The 22,944-nt window shown below is 40.0% G+C and overlaps 1 protein-coding gene across 1 annotated transcript in view; it reads right to left on the minus strand.

The window, feature by feature from the left end:
- grm8a (glutamate receptor, metabotropic 8a) overlaps positions 1 to 22,944 on the minus strand; it is a 266,173-nt gene that overhangs the window by 140,964 nt on the left and 102,265 nt on the right. The window contains exon 2 of the mRNA XM_030720317.1: positions 8,584 to 8,800. Within this exon, the coding sequence (XP_030576177.1) occupies positions 8,584 to 8,800 (217 nt within the window). The remainder of the gene's footprint in view (positions 1 to 8,583; positions 8,801 to 22,944) is intronic.

Raw genomic sequence — 22,944 nt, forward strand, 5'->3', positions numbered from 1 at the left:
CATCACACTAAAAATGGCTATAGGCAAAAAGTAGCCTCTACTCCCATGCAGCAACTTTAATGTGTACATGTAGGATTTTAGTTTTTAGCTGTGTTTGGATAAGATCCTTACATAGAACTACTGACAGGAAAAGCAAATTGAATTTGTAGCCAGAATTGACAGTTTAAAATGTGCCAGTGGGAGATGTGAAAGCCCCTGTGGATTATCTTCACATACTGTAAAGTGCTAATTTATAAACATGTATATAGGCACTTCATTTTAATATTCACCAACAGGAGAGCAGTGCAAATTAGCAGGAAAAACTAATGCAAAAACTAATGTACCAGAAGAGTGGGCAAGCAATGTACCCAGAAAATTACCATCAGATTTTGCTCCACCGCATTTTACCATATGGAAACCATCTGAATGACAACAGGTATGGAACACTATCGGTTGGCCTCCCCAGAGCCCAGACCTCAACATTACTGAAGCAGTGTGGGATCGTCAAAGAAGAGCTTTGAATGTCCTTCAAGAAGCCCGGAGAACTATTCCTGAAGACTACTTAAGAGAGCTGCCTAATAGAGTTCAGGCTGTGGAAGAATAAAGGCAATCATACCATACATTGACTTTCAAGCTCATTAGAATTGTACAAACTCTATTTTCCTAGATAAACGAAAAATAAGGGGCAGCTCAAGATTTTTGCACATCAGTGTCTTGTATGCATTGTGTATTGGGTAACTACTGTACCCTCCTTTTGACAAGTAAAGTTACATTCTGTTTTGCTACATTTTATATATATATATATAAAAAAAGGCAGTATTGTGGACCAGAAATAATTTTTTTTTTTTTTTTTTGGGGGGGGGGGGGTTCATCCCTACACGTGGGTGTAAAAATATAATGCTGCATTAAAATGTGTGCAGCAAACCTTAGTAATTCTTTTAAAAACTCTTCTTACTAAGTTGGATACACTGAAAGAGAAACTCCTACAAACACATATCAAATAAGATCAGTTATTGCCATCTTCTCTCTGTTACAACACTGACATTAAAAGTCTTTAACAAACCCCAACAGTATTTTTTTAAGCCTGTAGCACATCTGGTCCTTTCTGTGTAACATATTAGCTATGGCTAAAGCTATATGGTAACATCTGTTAATTAGCTTCAAGTATAAAAGTGCTAGTGTGGCTAAAAAACTATTAATGTCCACATTCGGCTTGCTTTTAACAGACACCAAACATTATTTCTAATAAAAATTTTTGCTGAAAGCTAAATTCACAAGTCTCCAAGTATGAAGTCCATTTCCCTCTGAAATAAATGAAATCCTCACATCCCATTCCAATCCTAACTTTTAGATATGTTCGTGTGTGTGTGTGTGTGTGTGTGTGTGTGTGTGTGTGTGTGTGTGTGTGTGTGTGTGTGTGTGTGTGTGTGTGTTTTAAGTTTCACAATAATAACTATGTTGAAGATTATCACAAATCATAATGCATAATTCTAAAAAAGAAAAACACATGTGGGAACAAAGATATAGGTTTAAATAATGTGCAAGCAGATAGCATGATTCCCTTGTAAGAAATAGGGAGTACCCAACACTCAGCAGTAAGATACTTTAAGGAAAGTCATGCAGAGGAGCAGGAAAAGGCCCCTTGTCTACTGTGAAAAGTTCTTTACACACTAGATCTGGCTCCTATTTTGGGATGTAGATGGATAAAGTCTCCTACAGTTCATCAAAAAAAGTTTTCATTCTACTTTAAGACTGAGTGCAGTCACACTGTGACCAACACTTTAAAGTTTCCTCCATACTGCCGGCTAACAGTGGGAAGTCTGAGCCTAATCCACTGAAATAAAATGCTTCTTCTTGTGAATAAAAGAAGCTTGTTAAATAATTTGTGCTGAACATTTCTTAAAGTGAGCTCTGCACCTGAAAGGATTCCACAAAAACAAACCTAGGTTCATTTTTATTTCCTTTTAAAAAATTAAATTATATTCCAGTGAGAGGACACTGCCAAATAAATGTAAGATCCCACTTCTTAAGTACAATTTGCGCAGTGGGTAGGTGGGTGGGTGGGGATGCCTGGAGAGAAAGTGTTAAGACACTGAGGTGCTTGCTGCAATCTCAGAAGGATTCTGTATTGAATTTCTATTAGCCTGTTGACTCCACTGCATCAGAGCATGCCTACTTCAAAACCAAATCCTTTCCAGTGTCTGTTATCCTGAACATTCAGGGTAACATGTAAATAAGAGCAGCATGCAATAATTTGTGAATCATTTAAAGTGTATTTAATAAAAAAAAAATAGCATGAAGACAACATATCAAATGCTGATACGGAAAAAATTTAGCTTTTACCAAAAATATGTTAATTTTACTGGGCACTATAAAGCACATTTACCCGCTTAATAAATTCAGGCCCTGATCTCAGTCTGCATAAGACCTCAAAGAGAAAATGAAATTGCACCCTGTTAAAGGCTTTAGCTGCTTCTAACAAACAGCATGAACGCTGTAATCGAGAAAGGAATCTGTAACATTTTTAGAAGCCTACAAACATCTGTGTGAGAGCACCTACTCCCAGTGAACTCTGTCAGATCAGGTTTGGTCAGGGAAGTCTTACAAGGAAGCTGTGCCACTCAGGCAACGTGCCGTAACTCCATCGGCAGCTTTTTGGACATATGGGCACAAAGGCTGCAGGCTATAGGTTTAAATAATTTGCAGTTATTTAGACAGTTATATTGAACCCCCATCTAAATGAATGGTGCTTTTTCCAAAAACAGGGTTTCAGTGGCTTCCCTCAAAGTTTCATGACATTGCAGCTTTGTAAATAGCTCAATCCAGAGTCCAAAAAAGATGAACATCTTTAGCTCCTCCCATCAGAGCAGAACAGCGCACTTAGCTATGTCTTTACTGTGATGACAACTAGAGTTATGTATGTCATCTACCACACAACTGAAACTGTCATGAACTTCTATGGTTTGCATTGGTAAGTGCATTCGTGCGTGGTGTGGGCTAACAAGGGCAAAATTGACAAAATTTATCCCATTTATGTTGGTATTCCTTCCTTTCGAGCCTGGATCCATACTTTTGGAGGTGAAAAAACTGTGTTCCGTTAGACTCGGCCACTGTGGCGATTGGTGGAGATGCGCGCTCATGAGTTAGACTTGTGCTTTAGTGATGGACCATCTGTGTTTAATCCCAGTGTTAAGTAAGAATCCAGCAGCAATGGGAAGGTAGATTTGTTGAACACCTGCATCCAGGTTTTGCATTCTTTCACTACAGTAACCTAAAAACAAAGTTGTTTCCAGTCCCCCCCCTAAAGCAGTCCTTTTGAAACAAAGAGATTTTGCTGACTGCTGTGTGGACTTGGCTGAAAAATTAGATGTGCAGAATTTTCTATTTAACTCCTCCTGGGAAAGGCGAAATGCTGCAGCTGTGCAGCAGCACACATAAGTAGGACATATTCACTTTCAAAGACTGTATTGGAGAAGTAAATATTAAACTTCCAGAGTGTCTTAAATGAAAACCTATAAGACAAGTATTGAGAAGCCTGAGTCGGCAGATTTAAACATTTTCTGTTGCTACCACTATCACCCTATCACACGCATCCAGTAACCCCTGACTTATGCTAATTTGACTAGAGCAGCTACTCTGAAACCTGAAACTTTTGGCAGTTAATATATACACGTATGCCCACTTTCTGTCACTCCCATAAACACAAATCCTATAAGACTCATCAGTGAATAATTACACAGCCATTCATATGGATGTTTGGTATGCAGAGTGCCTTGTAAACTTCACTCATAACACTGCAGTCACAAAATAATCTCCTAGACGTTCCCAGCAGCTCTCTTTCTCTTGCACACTCTCTCTCTCTCTGTGAGTTTATCTGGAGTGGTCCACTTGTTTGAAAATGCAATAAAATCCAAGCAGATATGTACAGTATATATCTGCTTGCATATGTGTACAGGGAATGTTGAATATTATTATTACTGTAGGATCCCTATTTTCATTCTAATGTTGCTCTTACTCTCCTCATTCTTTTGCTATTCCACCTCATCTATTTCCCAGGGTCTAACTTGATTCATTACTTTGACACACAAACATGCACCAACACACTATGAACTCTTCCTGTTCTGTCACTCGTTCCTCTTCCCTCCTCTCCTTCATCAACATTTTGTCCACTCTGCCCTCCCTCCATCTTCCCTAGCTCAGTTTGCATCTTCAGAGCGGCAGAGTAAAGAATTGAGTGACTGCTGTCACAGCATGTAGCCCTTCCATCCACACATACACACACACACAAGAGCAAGATAATGCACTATGTTGACCCCCCAGAACACAAACACACACATTGCTAAGCATTTGCTTTAGACTTTACAGTGGCACACACACACACACACACACACACACACACACACACACACACACAGATGGTCAGGCACGCTCACACTCATCTGACACCACAGAAAACATTTATGTGCTGACTGCCACTGCACAAAGCCCTGGGCGAGCTGGCTCCAAACACGCACCGGGACAAAGATGGACAGCTAGACAACAGCACGCACATACACAAAGCTGTCATTTCTGCATCAGCACACAAACAATGCAGAACAACAACAAAAAAAAAGGGGGAAGAATCAACAGAGAGCGATAAAAATGGAAAGACTTCAACTGATGCGATACGAACCTCCTCAAATGGATTCTTTACTCGTCTTAGCTCCGTCAGTCGGTAAATATTTGTCAACAGCCAACATGATGTGTTTTCAAAAAAACATTTGAGACATAAAAGGGAAACCAACAGCATTTTGATCTGTCAACATCACTTGAAGGATTTCATAAACTGATTTGATTCTGCATTCACCCATCTTGATGCTCCCAGGACCACAGGGACCGTGCTTTTAGGGTTTACATCAAAACAGACAAGTGATCCATCTCTCTGTGTTTCTCTCATGTTCTGTATCTCTGTCACTCTCACTTACTCCACAGCAATTTATTCTCATTTCCCCTGTCAGTCCACCATCCAGTGAAGAAGTTAAAAATGCATAATTTACTGTTCATTCACAGCTAAATTAGCTCTAACATCTTTCAGTGGCTATAAAGCAGACAAAAAGATTAAAGAAAAACAGAAATGTAAGCCAAGACTGAACTTCTTAAAGTGACCTGCAAACACATTGCTCACAAGCAGCCCTTAAAAATCAAGAGCCAACAACTGTCCAATTTGCATCCCATTGCCAAATACAAGCCAGGCTAACAACAGTACAGTTTATCACCTTGAGAAACCAATTACTCTCAGAGACTCTGGCTAGGACAGAATGGCAAGAGCTTGCTGCAGTGAGACAAAGAACAAAATATAGCTGTGTGCAGGATATCTGTTTCAAGCACCGTATATTTTGGTCTTTAGAAGTGGAATTCAAAAATGCCGAGGCTGTGGAGACAAATTCCCTCTCAGACAGTCTCATCAAGGGTGTCGTTGCTCTGAAAACAGCTGTGCCGCTCCAAGTGATGCGTGAGAGCAGCAGCTCGACAAATCGGAAGACGTTCCTCCAGGAAATCTGATTGTTGTCCAAGTTGTTCAGAGCAGCATGACCTGAAATCACAGCACTCCAAATCTGCAGCCACAGGCAGGTGGTCTATCCCTTTTTTCTTTTTCTTTTTTTTAATATTTAATGTGCAACCACAGCACGTGCAGTGTAGCTTATTTTAAAAAAAAAAAGAAATCACAATGTAATCAATCAGATGTTTGCTTATGTCATGTTTCTGAATATTTTGAGCCACGCCATATGATTCATTTGAAATAGGAAACTATACTCTAAATAATAACATAAAAAATAATAATTTAATTGTTACCATGTGGTTTGCCAGCTGATCGTTTCCAGCAGCTTGTTACCAGAACACATCACGCTGCCATTTCGCTCTCTGGTAAATGACACACATGCGACTGACAATTAGGACGCCTTCTTACACAGCTCCATGCTTCACTCGTGCCCACTGCAGGCTCTAGGTGGATAGGGGTGCCATGATCATCCTGACAACGCCCCAGGTGTTCTATACCTGTCTACCATAGTACATCAGCATGAAGGTGTTCAGATATGTATGCTACAGCAGCTCTTCTGCGGTATCGTACTACACCACATACCAGTCTTTGATCGCCATGGACATCAGTGAGCCTCGAGCACTCATTACTTTGTCACCATTCCACCATTTGTCCTTCCTTAGATGACACATTACTGCGTGTGTCCTGCTGCCTTCAGATGGATGAAGAGATTTAATGAACTCAGATGTTTTACCACAGCATAAAGCTGCAGAGGACAACAGGTCCCGTTCAAATTTCTGATCCCAGTCTGCAGATGGCAAAAATGATCATTTACCTTCTGAGCTTTGGTCTCTTATTGATGCACATTTGCTCCAAGTTTTTACAGCAGTTTAGTGACTTTGCTTTACTTTTGTTGATCAAAGCACTAAAGTGGCAGCACATTAATGCTGCACCAGCAACAGATGTGCTCTGAAATGGCTGCGCGCAGGCCAAAATCTAAGACGCATTTCCCACCAAATTGCCAACAATTTACTTGGCACCGCCTTATTAAAATAAACCTCACTCTTGATTTTGTTTTTCACCCTCCTTCCACCTGCTTAATGTGACCTCTGCACTTTTGCTCGTCTTTGTGTCACCATGAAAATCCATTCCTTATTGCTGTAGCCTTCATTTGTCACCCGCCTGTGTGCCTTAGAGATGTTCAGAGAATGTTCTGCGAATTCTCAGGGACGATACAGCAGCTAAATGCTTCTACAAGAGCTGGCAAAATACACACATAACTAAAAGACAAATGCAGGGATGGCTGCAGTTGTCCATCACATGTTTGCAACAATAACTTTCTCAGTTTGCTCGCCACAGTCTGTAATCTACAGCCTGCAATTTACGTGAAGAATGAACTTCCCCCGGAGTTGCACTAGAACTTTAAACAACAAGTTTCCACTCTGTTCTTTCTACAGTTCTCCTAAAATTGCAGGTCAAAGCCACTGATCATGTACTATACACCAAAGTGCACTATGAACATCATATCATAGTTATTATATCCTAATAGCAGAGAAGTGGCAAGCTTGCCTTCTAACAGTTTTTTACTCTAGTATAGATCTCCACTCTGCTCTCACTCAAATCCATTTAAATTATAACTTGCTCTGGAATGACAGACCAAATACAAGCAAATATAGTCGTGTTCAAAAGTTTATATACCCAGGCAGAATTTATGATTTTTTTTTTTCTTTTTTGGCCATTTTTCAGAGAATATGAATGATAACAAAAAGCTTTCTTTCACGTATGGATAGTGTTTGGGTGAAACTATTTATCATCAAACAACTGTGTGACCTTTTTAGATTATAATGACAACAGAAACTACCCAAAGCACTCTGATCAAATGTTTACATACCCTGGAGGTTTTGGTATGATAACATATACACAAGTTGACACACACACGGGTTTAAATGGCTACTAAAGATAACCATCCTCACCTGTGATTTGTTTGCTTGTAATTAGTGTGTATAAAAAGTCAGTGAGTTTCTGGGCTCCTGATGGACGCCTGCATGTTTCATCCAGTGTTGCACTGATGCTGTTGGATTTTGAGCCACGGGGAAAGCAAAAGAATTATCAAACATCTGCAGGAGAAAATAGCTGAACTTTATAAAACAGGAAAAGAATATAAAAAGGTTGAATTGAGAATGCCAATTGGCAGGGTTTAAACTCTAATTAAGTCGTGAAAAATGAGGGATTCTGTTGAAACCAAGCCACAGTCAGGTAGACCAACAAAAATTTCAGCCACAACTGCCAGGAAAATTGTTTGGGATGCAAAGAAAAACCCACAAATAACTCCAGCTGACATACAGGCACTTGAAGAAAAATGAGCTGCATGTTCGAGTCGCCAGAAGAAAGTCATTACTGTGCCAATGCCACAAAGCAGCCCACTTACAATATGCCACCCAGCACAGAGACAAGCCTCAAAACTTCTGGAACAAAGTTATTTGGAGTGACAAGACCAAAATCGAAATTATTGGTCACAACCATAAACGCTGCATTTGGAGAGAAGTCAATAAGGCCTATGATGAAAAGTGCACCATGTAAAACATGGAGGTGGATTGCTGATGTTTTGGGGAGGTGTGGGCTACTGTACACAGGCACATGTTATCAGAATAAAACAACTACCACAAAGAATGCAAGCTGTCACTGATGTTAAAGGAGGTTTTGCTTGCTTTGATCAGGGTGATTTGGGTAGTTTCTGTTTTCATTATGATTTCAAAAAGGCAAATAAAATTTTGATAATAAATGGCTTCACCCAACCACTAACCATGAATGAAAGAAGAATATTCATATTCTCAGAAAAATGGCCAAAAGAAAATCATAAATTCTGCCACGATATGTAAACTTTTGAGCACAACTGTACTGTGTGAAGGCGTGACACTACACAAAAATAGAAGAACAAAGTTCGAAAAAAAAAAAAAAAAACTCAATGCCATAGTCAACTTTATAATGCACATAATATGGAAACACCAATATATGTCCTTTACTCTGTCTCCTGATTGAGCTGAGGTTTTGCTTTACGGGCTGAGAGAGGAAAGGGCTGCTCTTACCAGTTTCTCTGGAAATCTGGATGAAGGCCTCCACACCGCTCTCGCCATAGTTGCCTTCTGAGGCCAGCGTGGACACGTAGTTCCACTCCATCGCTGTGACGATGTCCATCATGGCCTGGGCCTGGTAGGAGTCTGGCGGCACCACACGAGAGAAGAAGTCGTAGCGAGTGTTGTCACTCAGCTCAGGGGCTGTGGAGGCATAGCTGATCTGCGGGATCTGGATGAGAAAAGAAAAGAAGGAAGGAAGACATTAAGGAAATATGAAAAGGGGAAAAGCTGCTAAATAAAATGTTCTTGTTTCTGACTGTGAGCCAAACGGTACAATTGTTTTACAGCCTACATATTGAAATGAGTGAGGTGGGATGACTCTTATATGATTTGATTTGATTTAATGTTTATCATAAGAATTAATGTGTTCCCCTACACTAAAAAAAAAAAGGATCTAAAAAAGTTCAGTGATATTTGAAATAGGAATTACAAACACCCACTCCCTGCAGGATCACTGTGGTAAATAATTGTCTGGAAATTGAGATGAAGTCATCAGCATGAATTTTACTGAATAACTACAATGACAAATTGCTGGTTCGTAGATGTGAAAGAAAAAACAGACACACACACACACAAAGACATCCGGATGATGAACAGGTATGAAAGCATAATTGGTACATAATTGGAAATATGAATACAGGATGCAATGAGGTAACAAAAAGGTAAGCAGGTGGTGTGATTTTTCAACACTGGTGTTGTGTTTGACAGATTAAGGGTAGAAAGAAGATTTAAAAAGACACACAGAGACGAGACATCAGGAACCAAAGCAGGGGACAGAAAAAAAAAACCCATAACAGACAGATTGCAGACTGGAGAGACAAAGAGGTTGGCGAAATGACAGAAGACACACACATACACATACGTGTATTGCTTCTGATAGGTAGCATAACAGGCCGAAGGTGTTCAATGGCTGACAGGCAGATTGATTTTTCCCCTGACAGGGGGAGACGGCAGGGAAAGCCCCTGCATTTATAACATTCGCAAACACACACAGTTGTTGGGCAGACATCTCATTGGCATACATTTGAAGCAACTCTTAACTGCCAATCTCAGCCCAAGCATAAGGTGTGTCAGCTGTCTGTCTCCCATGCCACCAGACGAAAACACCAATGTCGACAACTGCTGAACACAGCAAAACCAGAAGAGGGATTTAGGGCAGGCAGTGCGCGTGCGTGTCTGTGTGACTTGAATGTTTCTAAAGGCCATCACTCACTGTCTTTATTCCCTTTGAGCATCATCTGAAGTCTCTGCCGCTGTGCAGCTATACTTGTCTTTGCCATTTAAAAAAAGGTCAGGGATCCCCTTAAGAGATATTGTAAGTTATTTCTCTTCAGTGGGTTAAAAACAAATCTGTAAACAAAAGTAAACAGTCCTGAGTTTCAATGTTATTGTACGCATTATAAAAATGTAATATATTAATTGCACATTCACTGTGTATACGGAGAATATTGACAGAGTGTTCTTACTTCTGCGATAGCACTCACTGCACAACACTAAATGAAAGGTTTCTTATTGTATTGGCAGTTGGATATCTAATTTTGAAACAAAACACCTTTGTCGTCGGATTTTGTGTTGTTTAATAACTTTCCATTTTTCTCAGTGAAACCCAGTGGGAGTTTGTGCTTCTAGCATTTGAGTAGTGTGTTTGGTCTCCTCTGCCTGGGGAATACAACTGGAAACTTTTGTGAACTTCAGAATATGTATAATTCATAGAGAACAGTTGTGAACAAATTTTTGAAAAAATCAAAGCCACTGCCAGCTCTTTAGTGTATATGCAATATGTGCCTACATACATGTGCTGGCGTGTGACTCCACTGTTTCACTTGGTCTTTTACTCTATGTACATTTAAATAATTGAATATCCATTTCAAAGAGAACTGAATTCATGGCTGCGGGAATATGAGATATTGGTCTGTTTACAATGAGAAAGAAACTTTGTGACCTCTGTGAATCCAATACTTTGATCTTTTGTTATTTCACTCTAAAGCTGGGAAACAGACATACTCAGACACAAACACACTCAGTAATGACTTGGGAAGGATGACAAGTCATTACTGAGTAAGAGGACAGAAAGCAGAGAAAGGAGCAAATGCAGTGAGGGAGCGAGAGTTGCATAAAGTGCAGATTCAACATCCAATATTGTGTGCTGCAGGTATGGAGCCAGTTCTATCTACCACAAATATACCTGTGTTTACTTAAAATATTTCTGCAGAAATTCATGGAGTCACTAGGGATGCGTAGCGAAACCAGGTAATAAACGTGCACCAGGGCTAAATTATCAAAGACCGCAGTATCAATAAACTCCAACTTTATTAGTTCTACTCAGAGAAGACATGATGAATTTTGTCCTTTTTTTCTTTCTTTTCTTTCTTTCCTGTGTTTGAGGGACAGACGTAGCTGTCTCTATTATACGATGCAGCCCCATGCAGTACACGCACACAGACCCTAAAGTGTTCAAAAGTGTGGTTTGTACTCCACAAGCAAAGCTTGAACTACTCAGATTGCTTCCTTAGTGCTCCTGATGTCAAGTCACATTTGACTGTTGTAAATCATTTACGTACTGTGAGTTCCCATTGATTCCCAAAGACTTGAGCCCTTTTCAAAACAAGCTGAGTTGGAGGTGTAGTTAGAAGCGGCAAATTAACAGCTTGGTTCCCCCACATCGCTGGGGAAGAAGATTATGCCTGCAATCCCCTTAATTCCATTTGCTCTAATGAATATGTGTGTGAGTGTATGAGGGAGAGAGGGAGATACAAGTGTGAGCAATAAATGGAAGAGTATGTATACGGTTATCTGCAGTTTCAATTAACATGTTCAGACTCTCACACACTTATCAATGGGGAAATGTCCTGTATTGTTTTTAGATTCTTCGTGGACAGTCATCACCTAATATGTAACTGCACTGCCCAGACAAAGATATCAACAACAATTATTGAAATGTATTAGGAACTGGATCAAAATCTGGCAGTGGAAAGTGGATAGATAACGTAACTGCTGGAGACTTTTGTTGCATATAGATTTATATGCAAGCTCAAAATTGTGTTTGGTACCAAGATGGTGCTAAATTTTGAAAATGTGATGGTATTTCCTTTTCTATGGGACAGAAATTATCCAAAGTACTGTAAATATTGCATCTCCTGGAGATATTGGCCAAATAAACATAATGAATGGTGCAGAAACAGGTCTGCTGCTGCAAAAAAAATCCTTGTTCAACTGAGAATGCCAAGTCTGGAGTACTTGAGAGTATTTTTTTATATTTATATTGTTTAAGTTATCTTCTACAAACATGAATACTCAAGGAGCATCAACTCAGGGAGTAACCCATTCTCATTACCATCTCCACTGTGATTTGACAGCTGGATAAAAAAGTGACAGAGAAAGCATGGCATTTTACAAAAGTTGAACATGTTTGTGTGCAGTTTTGTGACACAGTGTATTTGCTACCTAATGTACACCCAGTGTTGCCAACTCCTTAGTAAGGATAGTAGCTAGTAGCTGAGAGATAACTTCACTCAGAGATGGAGAAAGATGTAAGAAAAGGCAGGACAGGCGAGATTATATTAAAGGTATGTCCCTCATTTTTTTTAAATCATATATTGGATCTGAGCTGTACTAACTACGTGTTATTCAAGGATGCGTAGTCAGCAGTTTAGTGCAGGATTAACAGGTTAGCTTGCTGTACTGTTGTGAATTTACAGTAAAATACTGTGTTGAACTGTGTCCATCGTCAGTGTTAGGGTACATCAAGTGTAGCAAAGATTAATTTGAATTTAAGCTGATGATGCTGAGATTCATTCACTGAATTCAACCTTATACCACTTTATACCAACTGTATACTGTCAGTATGAAGACAGTATAAACAGTATAAGAGCTACTTTTTACTTTCTTACTTTGAGTACTTTTAGAGCCTGTACTTTTCACTTTCACTTGAGCAAAGAAGTTGAAACAGTACTTCAGCTTTTGTATGTTTGCCACCTCTGCATTTAGTATATGTTGGAAGACTCAATGCTAAAATACACTGACTTGTGTATTAATCCATTCATTTTTTTCATTTAATTCAAAGAACTGTGGTATTGCTACAAGCTACCAAATTGCTTGTATTGTTAGATCTCTGGAATGGAATTTCCATATATATGTAAACAAGTAAATAAATCTCACAGTATGTAGTACAATCAAGACATGTTAAATCTTTAATCTCTCTGTTCCCAAGGTTCTCCGGATTACCAGAATTCCACTATGCGTGAAAACTTAACGCTTTCAGCACTGCAGTGCTCACCTCCTTGCAGTCACCATTCTTAAAGAAGTCAAAAGGTCTCTGAACCAGCACGTATACCCTGCACCTCCACAAAACCTCATTAGAAGCCTAAACTCTTCCTCAGAACAAACCACACTAATCTATATCAAGTAGTGTGGCTGCCACTGAACAGCAATTTGGCCCATCCGGCAAAGATACTAAATCTTGGTCTTTGCTTAAATATGGAATTAATCACAGCGAAAACATGAATAGAGAAGTCTCAGCATAAAAAATAACAGATTAATTTTTAATTGTTGTATTCCACTCTAAACAAAGAGTACTGAAAGAGCAGTGTGAAAAAAATCAATCAACATGAGCAACCTGTTAATATCTCTTTTTTTTTTTTTTTAACTCTGGAAACACATTCTTTGACTAAAATATTGCTTAAAGAAAACCTTTAAAGGCCCTTCTTCTTTATTTATTTATTTTTTCTGATCCAATAGTATCTCCTGAGTGAACTCTGGGGGCAGTGAAACCAATATAAGCCAATATAAGCCAATATCCTAGAAGTCCTGCCACTATAGACAGTTAGGTCTGCCCCGTCTATTCCTTAATGGCTTTGGTGATAGAGAGGAACAGTTTCATCCCTCACTATAGATCCGACTGAATCCCACTAGGGAGCTGAACAGATAACTAACAGCCGGATTTGGACCTTAACAGACCTAATGATTCAAGCCAGTGGCTTTTTGTGTGTGTGTGTGTGTGTGTGTTGTTCCAGCTGAGGACCAAAGTTGAGAAAATTTACTTCATAGAATTGCGCTCATCCCCGCAGAGGAACCGAGAAGACAAAAACACAGCCGAGCAAAATATGCTAGAGCGGTGGAAATTTACCTCTGGCTTTGTGAGGAATGCTACAGTCAGCAATTTGTGCTGTGCTTTCAGGCTAAAGCAACATAGGAAGGGCTAAAAATTACCACAAAATCTCTATGAGAGATATTATATTTTTCTATATTTTTTTATTCTAAATATTGTCTTAAAATATATTGCCATGTGGAGACCTTACAGAAGCACTATTGCAACCTCAACTGGTTTATAGTGTGTTTGTTTGTATCTGGTGTAATGGAGCTGTCGGTGGGGGTGGGTGGGGGGGGGGGGGGGGGGGGGGGGGGGGGGGGGGGGGGGGGGGGTTGGTTGGGGGGGGGGGGGTGGGGGGGGGGGGGGGTGGGGGGGGGGGGGGGGGGGGGGGGGGCAGAGTCTGAGCATTAGGTTGATAGATGGCATTGGTCTGAAGCTAATTAACCCCAAAGCATTACACACATGCATAGCTTTCCTGTCTCATACACACACACACACACACACACACATAGTCAAAACACTGTCAGTAAGAGGATTGCATACGCTGTTAAAATTGTTCACGCACAGTTACAGTTGCAGGGCCATTGTGAGGAAGGTTGGTCACGTCATTGGCCATTAAATTATCTGCTTAATCACGTTAAACCATTTATATTCAATTTTTGTGTGGAGAGAAATTGTAGTAATTTTGTATCCATAAAAATAAAAGCTACAGAGGTTACACTGGGATTTTTTTTCCCCCCTCAGACTGAGCTGGAGGAATTGCCCAGTCCATGGCGACCAGGAGAATGAAGGCACACATACAGTAAATTGATCTGGCTGTCTGGAGCCCTGCTTTTGAGTAAGTCTGGATAGTTATTTACTTGTTCAAAAACATTTTTGACTCAGCCCTCTAACAGCAAGTCATGGTCTCTGTTTAATGAGGAGAATATCGCCACAGAGGGATCTCACCAAGCTAATTTACCAGCATGAAGACTGCTGGGGCGAAGGCCTGGGCATCAATCACTCTAACCTGGTTCTCTCTGTCTGGGGCTGTCTCACTTTTTCTTTTCACTATTCGTACCTTTACATTTTTTTTCCTGTCTTTCAATCTTTCATGTTGCAATGTACCTGCATTTGACTGTTTTTTTTTGTTTGGTTTTAGTTTTTTACAAAATTTTAACAATGCACTACCACAGTAGAACTGTGAAAGTTAAAACTACTTTTGTCATAGCTGTAGGTGTAAGATGGCTCATACATATTCCACCACCACGGGTTTTGTCTGGGTTTCCTCAGTCCGAATACAAGCATGTTGGGTTAATTGCTGATTCTACATTCATGTGAGCAGGACTGGTTGTGTGGCTCTCTGTGATGGACTAGAATCCTGTTCATGGATACCTGCCTTTTGTCCAGTGTCAGGATAGGATAAATCATCTGAACTGGCTATTTCACATCCAAGTCAATGTTGTTGGTATGACGCCAATTCTCAGGCATATAGTATATAGATCAGTATGTCAGTTGATGTAAAAGATAGTTGACAACATGTGCAGCATAATAGTACACAGCAATGTGTACAAGTCTCACCACAGTTTTGGCAAATGCTAGCTCACACACACACACACACACACACACACACACACACACACACACACCACACACACACACACACACACAAGCACATGGCTATTAGTGTAATTATTAACAATAATTTTATGCTGAGCTCATCTAAATGCTGTCAAACAACAATGACATATTCTCTTTAAAAGCTTGGGTTTACCCCGTGTATCCTCTGCATCACAGCAAATTCTGAACAGAATAGCAACCTGTAATTTGTTTGTTGACAAGCAAATGAAAAATGTAGACAAGATGAAAGAAAGAGACTGAAAGTGTAAAAAGGAAGCCACTTCGCGGGAGCAAACAGAGAGGAAAAAAAAAAAACAGGGCTCAGGGAAAAAAGCAACAGAATAGATAGCATAACTCTGTGTGTGTGTGTGTGTGTGTGTGTGGTGTGTGGGAGTGGGCAAGAGGCAGGGTGAAAGAAACGATGACAGGGAAACATTTAATTGGAGCAAAGAGAATGAACAAGAGATGCGAAAAGCAATGGGTGAGAAAAATGAGAGCGAAATGATGAGGCATGAGAGTGTGTTTAGCAGAAGCATAACTAAAGTAAAGGCAGGGGAACAAAACAGAAAGAGAGAGGCAGCGGAAACAAAGAAAGGAGAAGGCTGAATGAAGGAAACGGGAAAGTTAATGGGATACAACCACTAGAGGCAGAAGGCAAAGCAATGCATATGCCTAGAAAAGGCAGAAAGGAGGATGTGGGGAGGGCAGCGAGGAAATGGAATGAAAAGAGCTGTATTTTCAAAAAAGCCAAGAGGTTAAGAAAAAAGAAAGAGAGCCAACAGTGACAGATTTTAAAAAAAGAAAGAAAAAAAAAGGAATATGTATATAAAAACAAGTCACAAGGATAAAGTTGGTATTATAAAAGAGCAACAAAAAAAAATAAGAAAAAGAAAATACAAATAAGAAACTACACTGTCATCAAGGAAATAGATTGGCGTACCTGCAGGTATATCAAAACACAAAACCCTAAATGTCTGATAGATAAGAGGAACTGAATCAATGGTTTCTCTTAGCTCTCTAAGGTAGCACTCAGTTTGTCTGGGAAACTGAAGTATAAGCAAGGCACCGAGCGAGGCTGTGAATTAATGGCCCAGTGAGCCATTAATTCCTTGGAGCTTTCCAGTGGCACACTGTAGAGAAGGTGTTCAGCAGGTGGGGATAATGCCTTGCACTAATGCTACCAAACTCACCATGCAAGGCCACAGATATTTTCAGAGGAAATTTCCCCATTCTCTCTTGTTTTTTGCTTATATGTCTCAAATTGATTTCCTCATGAAAGTGGCCCCTTTTTGCATTTCTATCACTTAGGCTTCTCTCTTCCAAATATTTTGCACATTATACCATGGAGTCTTGTAGATCCACTAAGAAATCCAAATAAATAAATAAACATCCTGTCTGTTTTTTTTGTTTTTTTTACCTTGTTAAATACTTTGAAAAGTTCTGTAATATTTTAAAATCACAAAGAAATGGTGTGCAGATACTCGGGGTAAAAAATGTGGCCTTTGGGTGAAACTAACACCAAGCATCTGCACATTGAAAGAAAGTTGGTGGTTTCTAATTAAGATAAGGGTCGGATGACTTGCAGTAATCACCTTAGAGACAAGATAAAGATATGGATTACAAGTTACTGGAATGATGGCGCTGATTTATCATTGATGCACTTAAGAGAAGGTCAGTCCATTCTACCTGTCCATCTGTGAATTAGTTCATTTGTAGTGATGTTCATTTTTAAACAATACTGTAATTAAGCTGCAGAAATCTACTGGATAATATCTGTCAAGCATTCACAGATGGTGTCAGGGCGGCTGGGGCCCAGAAAGCATGCAGTTATATTTCTGAGCCAGGCTTTCTGTTCATGGTACTACCAAGTGAGAAAATGGACATGTACTAATAGTACAGCATGGAACTTAAAACCGAACTCTTCCTACCAGTTCTTAAATTATCAGTATGACAATGAATAAAGCAGAGACGCGGGGAACTCTGCTCTGCCGAGAGGCAAAAGCTGTAATGCCAACCCATCACCTCGGTTCATTTAAATTTTTAAGAGAAATCGTATTAAGGACGGCACTTTGGTTATAAAGGTTTAAAACTGAAGTGATGAATCTGCACCTGCTGCTGAGAAAGGTTCAGACGATTGGCTGGAGGACACATGATGCAAGTCTCACTTGGTTAACATCTGTGTAGGTGTGCGCATACAGTTTTAAATACACCCCCACTGCCAATATCAGACAGGAGAGGAAGGCCAGAGGGCCGGAGGCCAGGGACCTGAGGCTGCAGCCTTTAATATATCTCTGTCAATATATCATCACTTTCCTTCTCACATGAACACACATACTCACACACAACTTTATCTCCCTGTATCACAGGGAACCAACACACACACAACAAATGCACATCTGTCCTCAGCTGACTTGGATTTTACTGAACACAATACCATAAATACACAAGCACACATCTCTCTCTCTCTCTCTCTCTCTCTCTCTCTCTCACACACACACACACACGCACGCACACACCACCACACACACACGCACGCACACACACACACACACACACACACACACACACACACAGTTCAGTTCGACTCAGCTTAATTTATATAGCAGCAATTCACAACAACAGTCTCTTCACAAGGCCAAGACTAGGCGAGAGTGGTAAGGAAAAACTCCCTTTAACATCAAGAGACCTCCAGCAGAACCAGGTTCGGGGAGAGACAGCCACCTACCATGATAGATTACGGGTGAGGGGAAAGAAAAGGAGAAAAAGGAGAGCACAGGGAGACAGGACAAAATACACACTGGGAGAGACAAGACAACAGTCAATATGGGGGGGGGAAGACAGAAGTTTTATCTTCATCACATCTTTAACTATCACTTAACGCATTTCACTGTGGGTGTTTTGACAGATAAAGCTGCACTGAGTGCATCCTCTTTTCATTTTGCCTTTCTGACAAGACAACACTGACACACTGAAGCTTTCCAAACTATTTTAATGACTCCTCAAACACAAACACATCTGACAATTCCATCAGGAAACACTTGTAAGGCAGGATTTTTAAGCAAGCTACTTAGCATAGCCAAATGGCACGTAGTTGGTTTTTGACCTCAATAAATGACAAATACTCAAGTATTCAGTTATGACAGTATGCATTGCTTATTTACTCTGTGCAGTAAAATCAGTATGGGCATTTGTTCCTTCATTTTACATCTGTTCCAGCACACATTAGATTTGAGGTACAGACACGAAGATCTCCTAATGTTGCTTCTTTCACTTTTCGCTTCTCCTTAGGCCCACTCGCACTCACATATCCACTTCTGCTCACGCACACTATTTGAATAATATATTCCTCCAACAGCTGCATCGCTTCAGCAACCTAAATCTCGTGTCCAGTGGCACACACAAATACACCCACACAAACACGGAGGAAGAAGGGAGGCATAAGACTACTTGATGCAAGCCAGCCACCTGCAGCTTCTCCCCTCTGTTTTGTCTCTCAGTGCGGTTAAACAAAAAAAAGCTATCCAACAGAGCTTCATTGTGAGTTTCATGCTTGATAGCGCCTTTATGTGTGTGTGTGTGTGTGTGTGTCTGTGTGTGTGTGTGTAAGCAGTGCATGTGCCAACATGAGCGCTTGACACCTGCCAGCATTCTTTCTCAGTGTTCCTGTAGGCATCCCTGTATGCATCCCTGCTTCATACTGTGCAACTGTAGCTGCAAATGTCACAAATTCCTAAAAACGCACACACAAAGTTAAACTTACATTTCAGTCCCATTCTTTTTCAATTCACAAACTCTGCTAGAGGACACACACACACACACACACACACTGTACATACCTGCCAGTGTTACAGAATTATTAATCAGAGCAATCAGAAAGTCTAAGCTTCAAAAAGGTATTCCCCACCATTAAACCCATTAGGCATACAGTATATTCCCATTGTTGCACTTGTAAATGAGCCTCATACATCATATAATATGCCAACAGACCTGCACGGAAAGCATTTTAAATCTGTTTAATGAAAAACAGCTTAGCAGCAAATTAGCGGCTAGAAAGTGTTTAAAAACCATTAGAGTGTGCATGTTTCGGTTATGAAATACGTTTTGATTAAGTGTTTGATGCAAGAACTTTTACTGACACAAGACAAAGATGACAAATGTCCCCAGGCAGCAGAAGAGGGGGGAAAAAAAAAAGCGTGTGCCCACACATGGTTCGAGCATGTATAGCGCTTCAGTCGTGACTGATAGGAGTGTTTTGCATTGCGGGAGCCATATCGCATATGTATAGTTGTGTTTTAATTTTACTTCTCTCAATGAGCTTTTAACCATTCACAAGAGGATCATCAGCGGCTCAGCAGGCGGCCACTTGAGTCAGTCATTATTACATTATGTATCAGCATCAAAAAAAGGGTTGCGCGTGACCGCTGCTGATCCAAACTCTGTTCTACAAGCTCAATTTTTGTAATTTAGAGCAGCAGAAAAAGAGGGGGGGGGGGGGGGGGGGGGGGGGTAGAAACTGATTTTCAAGAGCTCCCGCATCAAAAGATTTAAAAAAGAAATCATTATTATTTTAGAGGGAGAAAAAAAAACTGTTCATATCTTACATTTTTATTTTACATGTCTTAACATCACTCATTTCACTCTCCACCGTTCATATATTTTAATGTCATCATTTCAGCTTAGCATAGGGCTTCTCAAAATACTAATCCAATTGTAAATTATTTATAACTAATAACATAAGTGTAATACTGGAATTGGAACGTGAAGCCAGTGCAGAAGTGTGTTAAATCTGCATTTGATCTAATGGCCGTTAGAAGGTAAAAATTGATCCAGTTCTATAGAAGTCTATGAGAAAATAAACCCATTTCTCACTTGATCTATGACCTCAGTAAACACTTTCTTAATTACTTTCTGTTCCTGATCACTACACGCAGGGCTTGTTGAACAGAACACAATGTTCATTAACCCATCCATCCATTTTCTTAACTACCTATCCGGCTCGGGGTCTCGGTGGTAAGCTGTCATAGGGAGAGAAGCAGGGCACACAGAGGTGAGGTGGCGTTATTTCCACAGCTCAAAGACATGCTCGTTAGGCTAATTGGTGATTGTGCGTCGGCTGTGGTTGTGGATGTGAGAGAACACGATGTTCATTTTCTTAATTACGGTTCTCATCAGAGTCAAGAAGAAAGAAAAAGCAGGGTATGTTTTTAGGGTGGGCATAACCCCCTGAAAACAACCAATCACAGGCACTGTAGGCCAAGCCAGAGTCTTTTCAAAGTAAAAGCCAGCTAGAGAGCTACACAGTGATTTGTGCCAATTTTTACTGTCTTGTATTGCAAAAAAAAAAAAGGAAAAAAAGAGGTCATTGCAAAAGAGGTCCGGACCTCAGTGACCTCCTAGCTGGTCATGGTCATGGGTGATTGGCAAGTTGTTACCATAAGAGCATGCAGTGTCCCTCACCTTCACAGTCACATCCACACCTCGCTTGTCAGGTCCTGCTTTAAAACACCATGATGGCCAAAATGCTCAGCCGGGGGCATCAACACGAGACTTCACGATCCAAAGGGTGATGCCAAAGAGTCTGTGTACCATTTTACTTTATCACCTGTTTGCACATTTGAGTCTTCCCATCCTTTGCCTTTTCTCGCTTTCTCTGCCTTGCTCTCTCTTCGTCATCCAAATCTTCATCCTACAATTAGGTTTTCAACATGAAAAAACGTGAAAAATATATATATATATATATTTTTTTTTTTATTAAGTGTGTGTATCATAAATAAGAATGTGTAATATAAAACCAGCAACAGAGAGGCAAGACACACTAAGATGCTATAAATAATATTTGTGTTATAGGATTACTAGGAATATTTTATAAGTTCCTTTTCTCATTTTGTCTACAGCATCATTCATCCTGTTTAGTGTGCAAATTTGTACAAAAATAAATAAACATATAAATAGAAACAACCATTAAAAACATTGCACACACATTTTCAGACTGACTTGGACTGAAATAAATAGTCGCACGAATTACAAACTGGGAATCAATAACTCTGACACAATTCAATAGAAGCGCAGCTGTCAGAGGAACTTTTTGCTGACGACGTCTTTTCTCTGTGCCAAAAAAATGTAATGACTCAGTGATGAATAGATACTTGTTAAAGATTATAATGGAGGTTAAAGCATCTGACCTTCTGAGAAAATTTGGGGTTTTATTTTCAGCAGGAGCTATAGCAGAAATTATGAGCAGGTTTTGGATTATTACCGCGTGGAAACCGAAGACCAGTTTTTTGGGATCATTTCTTTCCACCTCCTGTACACACATACATTATACTGCATAATGTAGAGAATAAGCAGCTCTCCCTTTTTCTTGCTTCATCCATAAGATGAACTCTGGATCTTTACTGTAATGCTGATGGAATTGATTCTAATTTGGAGGGATCTAACAGCATGCTGCCACAACAGTACCAGTGTATTCATGGCACAGCAAAAGAAAAACAAAACACAAATGCATTCTGACACTTCAGCATTTGTTTCAGGATTCAAACAACAGTGAGCAGCAGATGGTGAGACACTCCACTCATCTATTTCTTGTGCTCCCAAGCATCACTAAATGGCCATTGTTGCAGCCCCAGCAGCAGGTTAACAAGTCAAATAAAAAGCGACTCCTTTAAACAGTGACTGTGCCATTGATATACAGTGTGACATGAATTTCAATGACAGAAAACCGATGGAAATAAATAAGAAACATTGCAAGAGTAATTGGAGTCAGTTTGTTAAAAAAAAAAAAAGTCACTGCCACTATAAATCAGGAGAAAAAATAGGATCTTAAGTCAGTTGAGTTATTCTATGTACATTTCTTGGCTGCAAAGTAGTTTTCATCAAATCAAAGATTGAGCCCAGTAGCAGGTGCTCACTAAAAGAGTTAAAACTAATTAGAATGAAAGAGGAATTGATTATGTCGGTGTGAGTAAGCACTTAGTGAATTCGCTGTTGGATAACTTAATTGATCCGAAGTTGGTCAGCAGTCATTTCTGATGCGAGTTCAATCACAGAAAGTAATTGCACTGAATGTAGGGTGAGTGCACTCACACAGTAACAGGTGTACAGCTGAAAAAGCAGCTGCAGCATTATAGAAAATTAACTCCCCGTGCTCATGCCTTTGAAGGCAAGGTTAAGAGAAAGAGAGATAATAAAGTTTCACTTTTCCTGAACTTATACCAATAAAAGAAGTCTCCCAAGATGGACCGCTCTTTCATCCCACCGGGGAGAGCGCAGGCAAGAGAGTTGGAGGACCAGCTTGTTATCTGTACCATATGGTCTCGAGGGAAGCAGTATCATTTTATTTTTAGGGGAAGAAGGCACTGGCGCTCGCACATGCACACACCTGCTGAGAGGAAGCAATTCCATTTCCGGATCCCCCCCTGTGTCTTCCAATCCACCTCCCCGACAAACATTTACACGCATACTGGCTCACAGACCTTTACATAAGCGCACAGATGTTTGCTCTTTTTTTTCTTCTTTTTTTGTTTCTTTTTGCACAAAAAAAAAAAAAAACTACAAAAACTTTGCCTTAATCATTTCTTAGGTGACCTTCAACCATTTTTTTTTTGTATGAGACATGACAAATAAAA

This window comes from Archocentrus centrarchus, chromosome 23 (genome assembly GCF_007364275.1).
Source record: "Archocentrus centrarchus isolate MPI-CPG fArcCen1 chromosome 23, fArcCen1, whole genome shotgun sequence".
NCBI lineage: Eukaryota > Metazoa > Chordata > Actinopteri > Cichliformes > Cichlidae > Archocentrus > Archocentrus centrarchus.